Source organism: Rhodamnia argentea, chromosome 8, assembly GCF_020921035.1.
Source record: "Rhodamnia argentea isolate NSW1041297 chromosome 8, ASM2092103v1, whole genome shotgun sequence".
Lineage (NCBI taxonomy): Eukaryota > Viridiplantae > Streptophyta > Magnoliopsida > Myrtales > Myrtaceae > Rhodamnia > Rhodamnia argentea.
The window spans coordinates 28,153,143-28,171,636 of NC_063157.1; the positions used below are offsets into that span (position 1 = coordinate 28,153,143).

At 39.3% G+C, this 18,494-nt stretch overlaps 2 protein-coding genes and 1 pseudogene across 2 annotated transcripts; all 3 read right to left on the reverse strand.

The window, feature by feature from the left end:
• Window positions 1-3,739: 3,739 nt before the first annotated feature.
• Window positions 3,740-5,171, reverse strand: LOC115738151 (UDP-glucosyltransferase 29-like). Its single transcript, XM_030670682.2, has one exon. It carries the CDS (start codon window positions 5,084-5,086, stop codon window positions 3,740-3,742), a length of 1,347 nt encoding a protein of 448 aa, XP_030526542.1. The 5' UTR covers window positions 5,087-5,171.
• A 3,504-nt stretch (window positions 5,172-8,675) lies between these two features.
• LOC115738150 lies at window positions 8,676-10,714 on the reverse strand (annotated as a pseudogene).
• A 6,128-nt stretch (window positions 10,715-16,842) lies between these two features.
• LOC115738149 (beta-D-glucosyl crocetin beta-1,6-glucosyltransferase-like) lies at window positions 16,843-18,235 on the reverse strand. The gene has a single exon (XM_030670680.2). It carries the CDS (start codon window positions 18,204-18,206, stop codon window positions 16,875-16,877), a length of 1,332 nt encoding a protein of 443 aa, XP_030526540.1. The 5' UTR covers window positions 18,207-18,235; the 3' UTR covers window positions 16,843-16,874.
• Between the last annotated feature and the right edge of the window lie 259 nt (window positions 18,236-18,494).

An 18,494-nucleotide genomic window follows, 5' to 3' on the forward strand; every position in this document is an offset into this window, starting at 1 on the left:
ATGTACTCTTGGATTCAAGTCAGAAAGCGGATTAGGTATAAAATTTCATAGTCCCACTCTAAGAAGAGCATAATACGAAATTCTATATGAAATTACCAACCCATTCCATCGAGATTGAGGCTAGGGTGTGTAATATCTTTTCCAAAAGGTCAAGACACTAGGGAGCATATATTATGGGCTTGCTTGTTTATAATTGTGCAAACTTTATAATAAAAGCAAAAACAATTATATAAACAAATATGACCAGACGAGAAGTAAAGTCAACTAGACTTATTTAAATTTTCAAAAATTCCTTAGGCGTGGTCGAAAATTGATATGTGGGGTCCACTTTCCCTTGTTCCAAAATTCAATCTTAAATTTGAGAAATTATCTCTTAGGATTTGGAGAAGTTATTTCAGATAATTCTCAAAAATTAAATATTATCCATCCATCACAATCCTTATCGAAAACATGAAGATAATATCAAATATCCACAAGATAATGCCATTCAACCAAACATGATATTCATGAGATAATTATCAAGAGCAAAGATTATTCATAAGCAAATTAAATATTATCCAATTTAGATAATTTTCAAAATTAGATACTACCCATCCGCCGCAATCATTATCCATAATATCAAGATATCATCGGATAATCAAGGATAAAGCAATTCAACCAATCCAAGATAGAATTCAAATCAAGAATTATCCACAATAAAAAAAAAATCGGTCAAGAGGAGTGAATCCAAGAAATTGATTTTTCAATTTACCAAAAAATTTTATCTTTTTTCAAACAATCCAATTTGATCTTGAAAAATTGTTGAACAATTTGTTACTTTGAGAAAAGATATGGTTCCAATTAAATTTAATCAATTCTCAAGAGTGTCATAAAATTCAACCAATTTTATGAACAAATCAAGCTTGCTTGAAAATCAAAATTTTTATGCAACAATAATCTCAAATTTTAATTTTACTTAAGAACTCACTAACTCAATTGTTCATCAAAACACGAGCTATTTTTTATATGCTAAATCGTAATGCTTTTCAAGCAACTCCAGGTTGCGGCACAAGTGTGACATACATGGTTGATTGAAGGTAATACAAACAAGCAACATCTTAAAAAGCTTCGATTTTTATAATCAACTAAGAGTTCTTTCTTTTGAAAAAAGGCTTAAACTTTTGCTTTTAATTTGCAAATCCTTTCATGAAGGTGCAAGAACATCAATGCAAGTTATCAAGTAAACAAGCATGAATTAGCAATCAAAAGTTGAAGATTTTACCTTTTTTCAAGCAAATTTCTGCACTTGCACACTTGCTCGAAATTCGCCAAAAGCAATCCCTTTTGGCTGAAATTCAAGGTAAAATGACCTCCAAATTTGCAGAATCTCAGCAGCCCAATCAAGCAAAATTTGTGGTGCTAGACGAGCTGAGTTGAAACGAGCTGAGCTAGGACACCGGTGCTAAACTGGACGGCCTTGAAGGTGGACAAAGCTGGAAGGATAGTGGTAGCTACAGCAGAAGATGAGAAAAATACACTAGAAGTGCCATAAATTTTGTACGACGTTCACTTGAGTGCCATAACTTTCAAAATGCTTACTTAAGTGCTATAACTTTCAAAAATCGTTCACTTAAGTGTCATGTTGACATGGTAGCCGGAAAGGCGACGTGGCACGCCGGAAAAGTTACTGTAGCACTCAAGTAAACGATTTTGCTCCGACGTAGTACTCAAGTGAACTATTTTTGAAAGTTATGGCACTTAAGTGAACGTTTTGAAAGTTATAGCACTCAAGTGAATGCCGTACACAAGTTATGACATTTCTAGTATACTTTTCCCGCAGAGGATAGTGGACACCAATGGGGGGAGTTCTTAGCCGAACTCGGGTAGGAGGAGTATGTTTGAGGAGGATTATCACGACCGATTGGGAAAACAATCAAACTCCAGAAGCAACTTTGAATTTTCTGCCCCTGGAATGCTATTGTGGTATATGTATTTGGGGCTCATTTGTGAAAAAAGAAAAAAACGAAGGTTCTAAGTGAAATTAATTTACTGTGTGGTTATATTGTTGACAAACTGAAAGTATGCAAGTGCTTTGATATAGATCAAGGGCGGAAAGTGCAGTTTAGCACGATTGTCAGAGAAACCGTAAAAATTGCAGAATTAATTCACTTGAATGTTCGTAGGTTGTCACTATTACCTTCTAAGAAAAGTGTCAAATTTATGCTAATAGTTATTGATGATTACAAGTTTGATGCTATTGTTTGGATCAGTAAGTTGAGAGCTTTGATGGAAAAGGAGATTGGTATAATGATCAAGCATGTGCGGATCGACAAAAGCGTGGAGTTCTCCTCGGAGGTGCTAAATGAATTTTGCATGAAGGAAGGTGCAGTGAGACATTGGACTAGTTCTAATGAACCACAACATATTGAAGAATTGACGAACAGAATATTACTAGAAACGGCCCATAAAATGCTCTCTATTGCTGGTATGGCTCGAAAATTCTTGGCAAATGCGCTTAGCTGAAAGATGCCAAGCCGGTAAGTACTCCTCTTGCTACTCACTTTAGATTATCAGCTAGTTTATGTCCACAAACCGATGAGGAGATACAATAGATATCATATATTCCATAATCTAGTGCAGTTGGTAGCCTTATGTATGCAATAATTTGCACTCGATTCGATATCTCACATGTTGTTAGCATGGTTAGTAGATATTTATCATGTCCAGACAAAGTTCAATGGCAATCTGTGAAGTGGGTTTTGAGATATTTAAAGGGTACTTCAGATTATGGTTTAGAGCTTGGAAAAACATGTGAAACTCTTACAAGATATGTTGATTATGATTATGCTTGTTATCTTGATAAGAGGTCTTTGATTGGGTACATCTTTACTGTTGGAAGTTATCCAGTCGGTTGGAAAGCTACTTTATAGCATATAGTTGCTTTGTCTACTATAGAGGCGATTAAATAGGCCATGTGTTTAAGAGGCCTATTTAGGGAGCTCAATGTAGATCATGGTTAACCATTATCCATTGTGATTGTCAAAGTGTTATACATCTTCCAAAAGATCAAATGTATCATGAGAGGACAAAGGACATTGATGGACAATATCGTTATATTCAAGACATTCTTTCTAACGGCTATGTTAAGGTCTTGAAGATTGGTACGGAAAACAATTCAGCTGATATGTTAACGAAGTCCTTGCCTATTGCTAAATTTAAGCATTGCTTGGATTTGGTTAATGTTTGCTGCAACTGAGTCTTACTCTAGTGGGAGAAGAAGATTGCTTATTACTTATATCAATTTGAGGAATCCAAGCCAAGGTGGAGATTTGTTGAGTATGTCTTTAATTTTTTATGGGCTTGGGTCAATGTTAAGTTATGGAACAGTAACATAAATATTGTTCTTTCTCAAGCTATTATGTTAAGAAACAAACAAAGAAAGAGACTTTTTGCTTTTTTGAGAGCCACCTTTTGTAATCCTTGATTTTACAGTGGATTTTGCTTATCCTCTCCCTGTGATTTTTTCCACAAGGATTTCCATATAAATCTTTGTGTATTGATTTCTTCTTCTCAATTTTAATTTAGCTATTATTTTCACATTAATAGTAACATTCACTCAAGGAAACATTCAAGAAAGATTTTGACCTTAGTATTGATAATTAATAACGAAAGCCACCGTGCAATCTTTTATTACAACTCTCTCTGTATCTAATGACCTAAGTGATCCAATAACAGGACCCGACAGAAACTCAACGAACAGTCACCCGCTATCCATCGCTATTCCACAAAGCCTCACAATCTCATCCTCCACTTCATCGATCTCTTCATCTCCTTTGTTCCTAATGCCTACACTCACTTCTTTAACCTTATTCCTCACACACTCCCCACCTTCCTCCACCACAACACCCTTGATCACCTTCGCAATCTCCTCTCTCTCTAGCTCTCCACTCTCATTCCTCGAAACCTCCAATCCGACACCAAGGTCCTCAACGACCCTTGCGTTGAGAGGCTGATCGAGATGCATCGGCATTGCGATGATCGGGACTCCAAACTTCATGCTCTCCATGACCGAACTCCACCCACAGTGACTGACAAATCCACCAATGCTTGGATGTGCTAGAATCATAGCTTGCGGTGCCCACCCCTGTATCACTAGTCCTCTATCTCTCACCCTTCCAAGAAATCCCTTAGGAAGTGCCTCTTCAAGTTTGATGTGCTCTTCCTTAGGAAACTTAACCACCCAAATGAAGTTGACATTACTAAGTTCCAACCCATAGGCTGTCTCTTCTCTTTCTCTCTCCGTGAGGAAGTACTCCGTGCCGAAGGACACGAATATGGTCGATGATCTTTCCTTTTGTTTAAGCCACTCAATTATGGGATTCCCATCCTTTCGGACCAGGTCTTGAACTAGTGGGCCAACGGGCACGACTTTCTTCCCTAAAAGATCACTTAAGTAGTCAATGTATTTGCCCTCCAATTCCCTGGAGGTCTTCAGAAAGATTAGGCCCAACGAATGGTCAATGGATCGCACGGCCCTTTCCGTGTCGCTCATGCCATTCTCCGATGCTTGTTCTACTTGGTTCTTTAACTTTGCCCTCCAATGGTCCTGAAGATGAATTGCCTTGAAAGGATATTCTTTGCCCGGCCTCTTGATGGATTGCAGTACATATGAACTCGCCCCCGCTGCCATGCTCAAGAAGCTGACCGTCGGGATGCCATGCGACCTCGCGACTTTGGGCACCCACGGGAGGAGAAAATCGAAGATAAGCAAATCGGGTCGGCAATCAGCGATGATATCAAAGAGGTTGGGGCCTGCCATGTCGAAGGCTTCCTTCAGTTTCGGCATGAGGTGTGGCGGTAAGCCCTTAGTTGTGTGGTATTGAGGAGGGAGACCAGGCAAAGATGGGACATGGAGCTCCACCAGCTCAATGGTGGAGCAATATTCATGACTGATTTCGATGGAACTAAGGTTGACAGGACTTGAACAAAGGAAGACGAGGACGTTCCTTTTCGAGAGCATTTTGGCTAGCTCTAGGAACGGACCTATGTGACCATGAGCAAGCCATGGAAGCATGAGAACCCTAATGGTTCTTCTTGTCGTAGCCATCTGTGCGACTCTCTTAGCTAATTATTCTTCGCTCTAAGCTTCTGATCGTTTTGATTTCAAATGGATATATATTGAAGAAATGGCATATTCGATCTTCTATCCATGGGTTCCTTCCTTCTTTCTTTAATATTACTCCTTCCCCATATATATGAGGTATCAAATCAGGACTCCTTTTTATAAAATCATGACTCTATTGGCATTTACGTAATGGCATACGCGGGTGAGATGTGATCTGAGCGTCTCCAGTGATTTCGTGAGAAATATGACAAGTGACAAAAGACAGCCTTTATATGTCATCCAATCATTTCCACACACACTTTGACTTGATGGGTTACACATGGAATTGAATGATTGTGTCAAAGAAGAATGGTAGATAAATTCTAATCCACCGCTAAAGACGCGAGATTAGACATAATCACGGCGACATGCCGCTTAGGAACTTTAGGTACATGTGACGAGTTTCGCGTGGGACCTATCTGAACCAACAATACCGTTGAGGTGGGTCATATACATCGTGAGAACAACGCTACTTGCACCCGAAAAATAAGCTAGATGAGTTGCGCTCAGAAGAGCGACATGTTTCTTTTTGGAGCGGCGTTGAGAATCATTTTTTGTTACACGTCTTGTTCAAGAGTGCTTCTCATTGTTGACAGCTTCAACCAATTATCATCAACGTGCAGAAAGAAGGATCAAGGCTTGCTCAAACATATATATCTAAGCATATGGTGTACTTGTTTAGGTGAAAGTATTTTTTGAAAATTAGTTTTCTGGATTTTCACGCGTATGGTTTGCCGAAAATCACTTACTCAATGAAATACAATTTCCAATCAACGAAAAGTTAACGCATAAATCTAAAAAGATGAAAAAAACTTTCCGGAATTGTTTATCTCGACCTCTTTAAATTTTAAATTTTTTTTCCTCTTTTTCTTTTCTTTTCTTTCTTTTTATTTTCCCTTATTGGTGGCCAGCCATAGGTGAGGGATAGCTCGCCCAAGGCCAACGAGTTTGAGCCTCCCAAGATCGACCAACTTCGAGCTTACCAAAGGTCAATGACCAGCGAGGTCTTGCTCGCTGCGACTCATCGACCTCTGACAAGGCCTCAAGGTCGCTGGCCTTGGTTGGGCTGTCCCTCACCCGTGGCCGATCTCCGGCCACCGGCAAGCAAAAAAAAAAAAAAAAGAAAAGAAAACAAAATGAACAAATAAAAGATGATGAAAAAATTAACCTCAATTTCAATTTTTTTTTGCCTTAAATAAATTCATGAGATTTAAATCAATTTTCATATCAGATCCAAACACCAAAAAAAGTTTTTAGTCACATAACACTAAACAAAGAAGAACTCACCATTTTCCTGAAAAGTGATTTTCGGAAAAGTATTTTCCTTTATCATGAAAATTTCACCCAAACAAACATAGCCATAGTTTGGATTAGTGTGTGCAAAAAGAAAAAAGCCGATTTTGAAAATCTTTCAATTTTGAGGTTATATTTGTTTCATGAAAAATGAAGTATTTGAAAAGTATTTTCCTCAAAATCATCTCTTGTATGGCCAACAAAAATCGAATGGACGAAAAATATTTTTATTATCCACGAAAATATTTAGACAATAATTATTGTCGGTAATGAAAATATTTCTCATTGAATAATTATTTTAAGCGACACAAAAAATCATTTCTTTGTCCGTTAAAAAAATCATTTTTAGAAAAATATTTTTTTAATTATTTATTTCTGCAAAAGAAACGAAGCCTAAGTGAGAATTTCTTTTTTAAAATCCATGTTATTTAGGTACTATAAAAGTACAAACCGGTTACCTACCTACACTATTACGTATAAAGCCAACATTGAAAATTTGATGTCCACCTCCTAAATTTCAACTATAAGCTCAAATGTAAAATTATGTCTGATGGTGACTTTTGCAGTTCAGTCACAACCCCATGATACCATAGAGGTAAAGAAATAAATAAATAAATAAAAAGGTGGAGGAGATCTGTTGCTTTCATAATTCACTCAAAGAATGAAAAAGATGAATCCTATATACACACATTATTACCAAAGCATACGGTCAATCATCTAGATTGTATAAATCTAACATGCCTGTATAGGGTGTACAAAGTCTTGCTAGTATATAAGAACGAAATTTTCTTATTACAATTACGTTACTTTGCCCTATTTATCTTCTCATGTTGCTGTGAGTTTCTTATTACAATAACGAAATTTTAACTCTCTCTTCTCACTCCTGTAAACCTTCCCCTAAAAGTGTCAACAAAAGGAAAACTCAAGCCTGGACTCGAAATGTATTCCCCGCAATATTGCGCACGGCAATTTGAGCTCACCGGGGCATCCCTATGCCCATTCTGTGTTTTATAGAGTAGCCCTTTTGGAGAGGAATTAGTATGTATCCACCCGTGACAACCCTTTCAAATGTTGCTATCAAATTACAAATGAGATCTTTGGTGGGCATGTCATAAGAGAATTAAACCCAATCCTGGAGTTATGAGTGAAAAAAAATAAAACTCTGAAAGCTTGGAGTTACAACTAAAGGGCTCATTTCTTGCTTGACCGAAAAATGAGTCTCTCTCTCGGCTCATTTCTTGCTTTTTCTGGTTCACCATGTTTCTGGGTTGGTTTTTGAAGATAAAAGAACTGGAACGTTTAATGATTCAGAGGCTATCTTTGCATGAGGATGTATCTGCACGAAACGTGGCCGAGAGATGGAGGACGGAAGCGGAAACCTTGTGTTGATGAACATGCGCAGAAGCAGGTCTAAAGGGCTTAGTGTCACTTCCCCGTTTGTTCTCTTTGTCGAACCTTTTGGTGCCATTTAGAATGGTTTCGTTGGGAAAAAGTACACTAGAAGTGTCATAACTTGTGTACGGCATTCACTTAAGTGCCATACCTTTCAAAACATTCACTTAAGTCCCATAACTTTCAAAAATCATTTACTTGAGTGCTATATCGGAGCAAAATCGTTCACTTGAGTACTATAGTAACTTTTCCGACGTATCATGTCAACTTTTCCGGCGTCCACGTCAATATGGCACTCAAGTGAACGATTTTTAAAAATTATGGCACTTAAGTAAATGTTTTAAAAGTTATGGCACTCAAGTGAACGCCGTACAAAAGTTATGACACTTCTAGTGTACTTTTTCCGATTTCGTTGCCATGATAATAAAAGACAATGACGCACTCTAAACGACGAAAGATAACAACGTCATCAGAAAGAACCGCGACAAGAAAGAGGGAGGGATGTTTATGAAAAAGAGAAGGTGGGTGAGAAAGAGATTCTGAAAAAATCTGCAATGCAGGCCTCTTGGTCACGCGTCGCTCACCGAATGGACTTGTGCAAAAATAAAGTGGCACCACTTATATACAAGGGAAAGTACGCAATACCTTTTGTATTGGACCAATTCAGTCCTAAACATTTCAATTAAGGTAATTTAGTCTTAAACCTTTTACATTTATACCAATTGAGTCTGATGTGGACGCCGATCGTCCTATATAAAACAGTCGGCGTTGCTGTGGATATTTTTAAGTAGTTTTTTGTATTTTTTTCTTTATTTTTTTTTATTGACGACTAATCGTAGGCGAGAGTATACCCTCGCCGGCCTAAGCGAGGGCGGTGATGTTTTGTTCATCGGTAACATTAACTCAAGACAACATTCAAGAATAATTTTGACCTCAGCATAAATAATCAACAATTGTGAAAGTTACCATCCAATCTTTTATTACAAAATCTCTCTCTCTTTCTCTCCAATAACCCAAGACAGAAACTCAAACGAACACTCAACCGCTACCCGTCGCTATTCCACAAAGCTTCACAATCGTGTCCTCCACTTGATCAATCTCTTCATCTCCTTTGTTCCTAATGCCGATACTCACTTCTTTGACCCTATTCCTCACACACTCCCCACCTTCCTCCACCACAACACCCTTGACCACCTTCGCAATCTCCTCTCTCTCCAGCTTTCCACTCTCATTCCTAGTCACCTCCAATCCGACACCAACGTCCTCGACGACCCTCACGTTCAGCGTCTGGTCGAGATGCATTGGCATCGCGATGATCGGGACTCCAAACTACATGCTCTCCATGACCAAACTCCACCCATAGTGACTCACAAATCCACTAACACTTGGATGTGCTAGAATCATAGCTTGCAGTGCCCATCCCTCTATCACCAGTCCTCTATCTCTCACCCTTCCAAGAAATCCCTTAGGAAGTGCCTCTCCAAGCTTGATGTGCTCTTCCACAAAAAACTTAGGATGAGTTTGGTTCAGCATTTAAAATGAGCTTTGGGAAAATGCAAATGCCTTCAACCTAAAGAAGTGTAGGAAAATGCTAATTGCATTTGGCAAAATCTCATTTGAAAATGGATTTTGGGTTGAACGGTGTTTGGTAGAAACAACATTCCAAAGGGGCTTTGAATGCAATTTTTAAATTTTTGATTAAAAAAATTGCCCATTGCCAGGCTAGTGAAGAAGATGAACAGTAAAAAGGGGGAGCAAAATCAAAAATATAGGAAATTGACAAGGTTAATTTTGCAAAAAAAAAAAAAAAATCTCTTAGCATATGGCAAAATGCTGAAAGCCCAATGTTGGTCCCTATTAGCATTGGGTTTTCAGCTTTCCCAAGGCTAGCATTTAGTCAAATGCTGGCTTAAAATTGAACCAAATACTTCAGCATTCTTCCAATGAGCTTTGGGGACTAAAAGCCCATTGGGAATACTGAACCAAACCCACCCTTAACCACCCAAATGAAGTTGACATTGCTAAGCTCCAACCCATATGCTATCTCTTCTCTTTGCTTCTCCGTGAGGAAGTACTCTGTGCCGAATGACACGAATATGGTCAACCATCCTTCCTTTTGATTGAGCCACTCAATTACGTGATTCTATCCTTTTGGACAGGGTCGTGAACCGGTGGGCCGACGGGCACGGCTTTCTCCCCCAAAAGATCACTTAGGTGGTCAATGTATTTGCCTTCCAATTCCCTAAAGGTCTTCAAGAAGATCAGGCTCAAAGATTGGCCAATGCATCGCGCCACCCTTTCCATGTCACTCATGTCACTCTCCGATGCTTGTTCTACTTGGTTCCTATACTTTCCCATCCAATGATCCTGAAGACGAATCACTTTGAAAGGATACTCATCACCCGCCCTCTTGATGGAGTGGAGTACGCAAGAACTCGTCCCGGCCGCCACATTTGAGAAGTTGACATCTGGGAAGCCGTGCGGCCTCGCAACTCGAGCGCCCACGGGGAGGAGAAAATCGAAGATAAGCAAATTAGGTCCGCAATCAGCAATGATGTCGTAGAGGTTGGGGCCTGCCATGTTGTAGGCTGCCTTCAATTTCGGCATGAGGTTAGGCGGTAAGCCCCTAGTTGTGTGGTATTGAGGAGGGAGACCAAGCAAAAATGGGACATGGAGCTCCACCACCTCAATGGTGGAGCAATATTCATCGGGGATTTCGATGGAACTAAGGTTGATAGGACTTGAACACTGGAAGATGTGGAAGTTCCTCTTCGAGAGCTTTTTGGCTAGCTCCAGAAATGGACCTATGTGACCATGAGCAAGCCATGGAAGCATGAGAACTCTAATGGTTCTTCTGGTCGTAGCCATCCGTGCGACTCTCTTAGCCAATTAATGTTCGCTCTAAGCCTTCGAACCATTTTCATTTCAAATAGCTATTTGTACAAGAAATGGCGTGTTTGATCAAATCAAGACTCTTTTGGCATTTACGTAAATGGCATAGGCGGTGGTGATGTGATCGTCGCTTGTGATTCCATGAGAAATATGACATTTCAAAGTTTTTATTCTTCCTTCATGTCATGTGACGGGAGACGGCATTTATATGATATTCAATGATTTCGACACGCACATTGATTTGATGGGATACACATGGAATATAATGATTATTGGGTGTGTTTGTTTGAGTGAAAATATTTTTAGAAAATTATTTTTTTGGATTTTTATCTGTTTGATTTGCCAAAAATAACTTAGTTAACGGAAAAGGGAAAGCTCGATCTTGTGTGGCCGGTCGGCGACTATCAAGAAGGAAAAAGAGAAAAATAAAATAAAAATAAATTTAAAAAATTTGAATTTTCTTTTGCCAAGATAAAGTTATGAGATTGAAATCATTTTCCTAATGAGATCCAAACATCATAAAACATTTTCGATCAAATAGCACTAAATAAAGGAAAAGTAGCCATTCTAAAAAATAATTTATCGAAAAGCATTTTTCTTTTTCGTAAAGTTTTCCTCCAAACAAATGCACTCTTAGGCCTCATTTATTTCTCAAAAATTGAATGATTGGGAAAAAAATTGACAAACGATAACTTATGTCGCTTAGCAAAATAAATAAATGAAAAATATTTCTATAGTTCACGAAAATGTTTAAATATTTAGACATATATTATTGTTCACGTTAAAAATATTTTTCTTTAGTTGATTAGTTAAGCAACATAATTAATTACTTTTATCAAAATATTTTTTAAGTCATTTATTTTTCGATAAGCTTAGCTTTAAGGAAGAATGGTAGATAAATCTAAGTCAGCGCTAAAGACGTGAGATTGGACTTAATCACGGCGACTTGCCTCTTAGGAGCTTCTGGTATATGTGACACGACTCGTTCAAAAGTGCTTCTCATTGTTATTATTATTTTGTCTTTTGTCAAAAGTGCTTCTCATTGTTGACAGGTTCAACCAATTACCATCAATGTGCGGGAAGAAGGATCAAGGCTTGCTGAAACATATACATTTACTGGAGCGCATAATAATCATTCTATTTTTTAAATCAATTTCTAATCAAAAATAAATTTTTCTATTTCGAGTTTCTGGATAAGTTTTTGAGCAAAAAAATATGTTTGATAACGATATGAAATTTTTGTTTCTAGATCAAAAGTTCGTTTGATAACGATTGAAAATTTCTACTTCTGAAATATTATTAACACAAATCTACTATGAAAACTTTATTTTTATCTTTAAATTTTTTTTAAAATAATGTTTTATTATTAGAAAATATTATTTACTATTTAAAAATAAAAAATATTTTGTTTTATTTTTTATTCCGGTGACGGCGGTGGTTACGACGCCTCGGTGATGGTGGGCGGTGGCACCCAATGAAGGTCGGCGGTGGGTGATGGCGGGTGATGGTTTGGGGCGGTGGAGGGCGGTGGTTGGCAGCGGGGGGCGGCAATGGTTGGTAGCGGTGGGGGCGGTGGTTGGTGGAGGTTGATAGTGGTCACGGTGGTGGGTGGTGGCGATCAACAATGGTGGCCACGGCGGTGGTTGCGGTGACGACGATCGGTGGTGGTTGCGGCAGCGATGGCGGCAGTAGTTGTCACCGAGGGGGTTGACGACGGCTAGAGACGGGCGAGGGCAGCCAGCAAAGGTCGACGGTGGGGTTGACGGTGGTGGACGGTGACCGATAAAGGAAAGGCGATAGCGAGAGTGCGATGAGGACTTGAGAAAAAAATGAAGAGCTTTGATAGGTTATTTCTCATTTCTCTTTCAAATCTATTTCTGGCGCAAAAATATATTCCAGAAACAGAAAAATAGAATTGTATTACCAAATGAATTTTTATTCCAAACCTCTTCCACAAACATGTTTGAAATAGAAATAGAGAGATTGAATGGTTATCTTGCGCGCCCCAAGCATGGTTTGAATTTGTCTGCACGAAAAGAAAATTTTGGTACTAAAAATTTTACAAACTCAAGGTTTCATTTGTTTCATACAAATGAAAATAAATACACTGTATTTTTCTAAAAACAATTTCTTGTATGGCTTACAAAAATTGAATAAATAAAAAATATTCTTATCGTCCATGAAAATATTTAGACATTAATTATTGTCAATATTATAAACATTTCTCACTAGCTAATTAATTTAAGCAACGCAAATAATCATCTTTGAGAAAATAGTTTAAGATAATTTATTTTTCACAAAATAAATGAAGCTTAAGTATTTGTTTTGAAAAAAAAAAAATCGTTCATGTTTTTAAGGCACTATAAAAGTACAAACGAGTTACCTTCCTATACTGCGACGAATAAAGCCAACAAACATTGAGATTTAGATGTCCACCTCCTAAATTACTACTATGCCCTCCAATGTAAAATTGTGTCTGATGGTGACCTTTGCAGTTTGGTCATAACCCCATAATCTCAAGACTATAGAGGTTGAGAAAAATTAGGAGGTGGAGCAAACGTTTTGCCTTCATAATTCACTCAAAGAATGAAAATGAAGAATCCCCATGTATACATGTTATTACTAAAGCATACAGCCAATCACACCAGATTTTAAATATCTAACACGCCCATATCGCGTGTACGAAATCTTGCTATTATATAAGAACTTTTTTATTACAATTATGTTATTTACCCCATTTATTTTCTCATGTTGGTGTGAGTTTCTACAAGTGTAAAGATTAAGCTTTTGGGAGAGTCTCATCAATTTTTGTGTGCCTCATTTCCAATATAATGAGATTTTGCCAGCCTTGAGGACATTTGTAGTCACAACTTATAATCCGACGTTTATTGCTAGACCTTAATTTTACCAGCGGAATGTCATACCATTCTTGTTCAATGTTGTCGAAATCAACAAAACCTTTCCAATTGCGTTTATAGATTAAAAAGCTAAAGAAAAAGAATACTTCCTATACATGGTCAAAAACTGTTAGCTTCCGAACTTGGAATGAAAATTATTCCACACATGGCCTCTGGTTAGTAATTTAACCCCCCAAGTACATCCTCTGGTTTGACGAGTACAATATCGGTGTCGGAAATCCGACTCCCGCTCTTGGGTATGCGCTGCTGGTATGGTAAAGGGGCAAAAGCACCAAGCGGGACAGAACGGAAGAGTGAAATAAACATTCTGCCCCTAAAAAAAAGGGACATGCATTTGGTAGTATTACATCATACAAATCTTTAAAATTGATCACTCAACAATTAATTACAAAGACTTCATTTTTTACTTCGAGTCACATAAATGAAATAATTGTACATACAAATTGAAATTTACGAGAATATGCAAATAATCACACGTACTAAAAGCCCAAGGTGGAGTGGCTCCTTGTGGGAGGGGGCAGTATTGCCATCTCTATCTATATACCACATCATCAAATCCGAGCTTCAAAAGATCTTACAACCTTGTGGTCAATTTTTAACCTATGCTATGTTCGGCTTTGTCTAACATCTCTTCGGAAGTCTACCTGGAAAAACCGAATAGGATAATAATAACGTTGTCTATACTCATGCTATATTCTATTGAGAAAAATCCTTATTTGATTTTGATGTTAATAAAACAATCCAAGATATCTAAGATCTGAATTAATACGATGAAATACTTTTTTACAGATTTCTCTTTATACATTCAAAGGTTAAGGAATGATTTGGTGATACTTGATCTTGTAAGTCAAGCTCAAACACTAACGCATGAGCACAAGCTCTGAGGAGTACTTTAGATACAATATTCAGATTTATATGTGTTGAGAAAGAACCCTAATTGATTTTGAAATTGACAAAACAATACATATTCTCTCATATTTGAGTTAATCCAATGAAATACTTGCTTTGCAAATTGTCCTAATGTGTTTGAGATAAGTTACACATGATTGAATCTAGTAAATAAGACTCATACTATATAGAAGAGCTCAAATGATGTTGAAATAAGTTACACAAGATTGAATCCAGTAAACAAGGCTCATACGATATAGAGGAGCTGAGATGATGTCACACAGCTCAAGTTATGAGGAAGTATTTCATGTGGAATGATCGGATTATCAATAAACATCTTCGAGATGATATAATTGAGATCTTATATTGTCACAACGGCATGTCACAGCCTAGCATGGATTGGCTCAGGGAGCATAGGCTCACGCGGGATGGGGAAGATCGGGGAAGATGAACTCAGCCTTCCTTCTCACATGGGTAATGCAAACCCGTCTCAGCCTTCCTTCTCACTAAAACAGGGCAGATCGGGGAAGATGAACTCACCTGGTTTATCTGCAGCATTGGACCCGGGATGGGTCGACGAGTCGACGTTTGAAGCACCTAAGGTCGTCTACGAACGGAGCTGAGGCGAACGGATGAGGCTTAGTGAAGGTTCAAGCTCTTCAGGCGCTCCCGGCCAAAGAAGAGAGAAGAACGAGGGTGGACCGAGCGCTGAAGCTGCGGCTCTTCTCGGTCAGTCAGGCTCTACGGGAATGACTAGAGGTGGCGCGGTAGCCGGCAAGGATTGTCAAACTTGTTGGATAGGCTCAACAAAGCTCGGTTTGTTCGAGACTTGACAAAGACCTGCAAAACACAGAGAAACGGAGATCGGCTTGGCGAGTTATGGCAACTGCAGGCCCAACAACGACGACGACGATCGTGAACAACAAAGCAAGGTCGTCGGGAGAGCAGAGCTGGGGCCAAGGGGGCCGGAGCGAAGATCGAGCAGTCTCGTCGCGGCACGGTGAAGCTCGAAGCAAGCCACGATGGATGGTCTCTCGGTGCTGGGGGCAGGTCAGATTGGACTCGGTTGGATTTGCGGTATCGTGGTAATACAATGAAAGGCTCGTCGGCGAGAGTAGCGGTGTGGAGTCGCACGAGCAGGACAGATGCTCACCCGATGAGGATTCGCGGAATGGCAAGCGTCCTTGCGGCAAGGGAGCAGCCCGTCGGGTATGTCTGCGAGGTGGAGGCAGGAGCGATATCGCGGCGGCCGAGTTGTTATTGGAAAATATGGTTTGGAATGGTATAAAATAGAATTTGAAGCGTGACCATACTCTCGTTAGCGATTTATTTGCCCCACAACGTTACTAATGATTTTCGGCAAATGTCCTTAAGGTACAACAAAGTTTTAAATGAAAATAGCAGATAGCAATTCTCATATTTCTTCAAGACTTGTATTACTTTGAGAAAAAAACGAAAATGGAAGTTGATTTATGATAATGAACAGAATTGTTGAATAAATAAATAAGAAAAGAACACATTTTTTCGTGTCCTAAAAGCATTTTTTTTTTCCGATACACCTCTTTATGTCCAAAAAATAGCTTATTCCGAAAAACTGTCACATCTAAAAATTGCAATAATTCATAGATAGTAAGAAATTAATATAAAATTCGAGATAATTCATAGTTCTAAAGCATTTCCCTTTAGGTTCTGTTCATGCCTCTCATTTCCTTTTTTTGCGTGCCTTTCTCACCACAAGAATTGGTCCTTTTTTTTTTAAGGCTTTTCTTGCTTGCTTTGTCCAGAACATCACATATATTTTACAGGTGATTCTCGGCCAAGCAACATGCAACTTTAATTAAGTTCAAGACCCCTCCGCGTAAGTTCATTAGCACCGGTCCAATTAAAATGTTCTAAACATGCAAATGCAATTTAATTTTTGTTTGGGGTTGGGGTCTATTCCTAATTTTTTATGCAATGAATGTCTAAATGGGTCGTCAAAATTTAGATATCAACAGATAGCAATCTGTCAATCTCTCTTAGGGATCTTGCCTCGAAAGGACAGCCAAATAGACTGCCGTCAAATCTGGAGTTGAAAAGGTCAAATTTTTGCATCTCCTTGATTTAGCTAGGTTGTATTCGACTTTATCGAACATATCATTTATCGAATATATCCCATTAGAACACTACATCAAAAGTTGAATAGATAGACAATAACTTATATTATCTTGACATTCTGTATTCATCCTGAACGTTGCTTAATAATTATGGTTTTAGGACAAGTTAATCAATGATATAATCGAAGTTGGATCAATGCAGGATCTTATAGAATGCAACTATTTCAAGAAATGTAATTAGCGCCAAGTCAATTAATCTTTATACCCCACACAAAGTTGGACCAATGCATCAGCCACTTCCTCTAACTCTCCCTCTCCTTTCTTCCTAATGCTGTCACTCATTTCTTTTGCCTTCTTCCTCACACCCTCTCCTGCTTTCTCCACCACCACATCTCTGATCACCTTCGCTATCTCCAGTCTCTCAAGATCTCCGCTCTCATTTCTCTTCACCTCCAATCTGACCCCGACCTCGCCAACCATCCGGGTGTTCATCGGCTGATCGAATTGCATCGGCATCGCGATGATCGGGACCCCGGACTTCATGCTCTCCATGACAGAGCCCCATCCGCAATGACTCACGAACCCACCAGTACTTGGATGCTCCAGAATCTTTCCTTGTGGTGCCCATCCATCTATCACCAGACCCCTACCTCTAACTCTTTCCAAGAACCCCTCGGGCAATGCCTCTTCAAGCTCCATGCTCTCTCCTACTGGAAACCTAATGACCCAAAGGAAGTTGACATTGCTAAGCTCCAATCCAGAAGCAATCTCTTCTCTTTCTTTCTCGGTGAGAAAATATTCAGTGCCAAATGACAATAAAACAGTAGATGATTTTTCTCTCTTGTCAAGCCACTCAATGATGTTGTCTCCATCTTCTGTGTTGCTAGGCTCTTCCACAAGTGGACCAACAGGCACCACTTTCTTCCCCGAGAAACTTGAGAGATAATCCATGTACTTCCCTTCCAGCTGTCTAAAGGTCTTCAACAAGATGAAGTTGGAGGACCTCTCAACACTCCGTGGAGCCCCATCCTTCCCGCCGTCCTGGGCGTCTTCCGCCGCCTTAATGATTTTCGCAAGCTCGTAATCGTGGAGGAAAATTGCCTCAAACGGGAACTCGTTGCAGGTGTTCTTGAGCACATGGAGAATAAACGAAAGCAGTGCCGCACCGATAATGGAAAAGCAGACCGCCGGCAAGCCGTGAGATTTCGCTACCTCCGGCGCCCACGGTTGGAGAACTTCGTAGAGGAGCAGATCGGGGCCGATGCTATTGACAATGTCAGAGAAGCCGGGCCTCGCCATGTCAAAGGCCACTTGGAGGGTTTTCATGAGGTGGGGAGGCAAGCCTTTGGTTGTGTGGTAATGGGGAGGGAGGTCAGGCAGAGATGGGAGGTGAAGCTCGACGAGCTCAATGGAGGAAGAATGTTTCTCGGAAATCTTGGGTTTGATGGAGCTAAGATTTACAGGAGTGGAACACAGGTAAACGTGGAAGTTTCTCGTGGAGAGCCTCTTTGCTAGCTCTAGAAATGGTGATATGTGACCATGAGCAAGCCATGGCAACATCAGAACTTTGATGGATCTCTGCATATTGTCCGTACTTATGTCAAATCTCTCTCTTGTTTCTTCTCCCTTAGCCATCCATGTTACGGTTATATCTAGGCAGTGGAAAGAAAACACGAGACCGCTAGATAGGGAATTCGAGTGATCTTGTCAAGACAAGGGCAGGATGACTGCGACATAGATTTAGAATGTGTGCTGTCGCTTTAAGGACACTACAATTGTCACATTTTTTATACGGTGCCCATTTAATTTTTAATTTTTGGATTGGAACGGTGCTTCCTTCATTACCATAACTTTTTATAATCACATGAGGCT

Excerpts from the sequence above, each read along its gene's own strand:
- LOC115738151 (XM_030670682.2), bottom strand. The coding sequence starts at position 5,086 with ATGGCTACGACAAGAAGAACCATTAGGGTTCTCATGCTTCCATGGCTT.
- LOC115738149 (XM_030670680.2), bottom strand. The coding sequence starts at position 18,206 with ATGCAGAGATCCATCAAAGTTCTGATGTTGCCATGGCTTGCTCATGGT.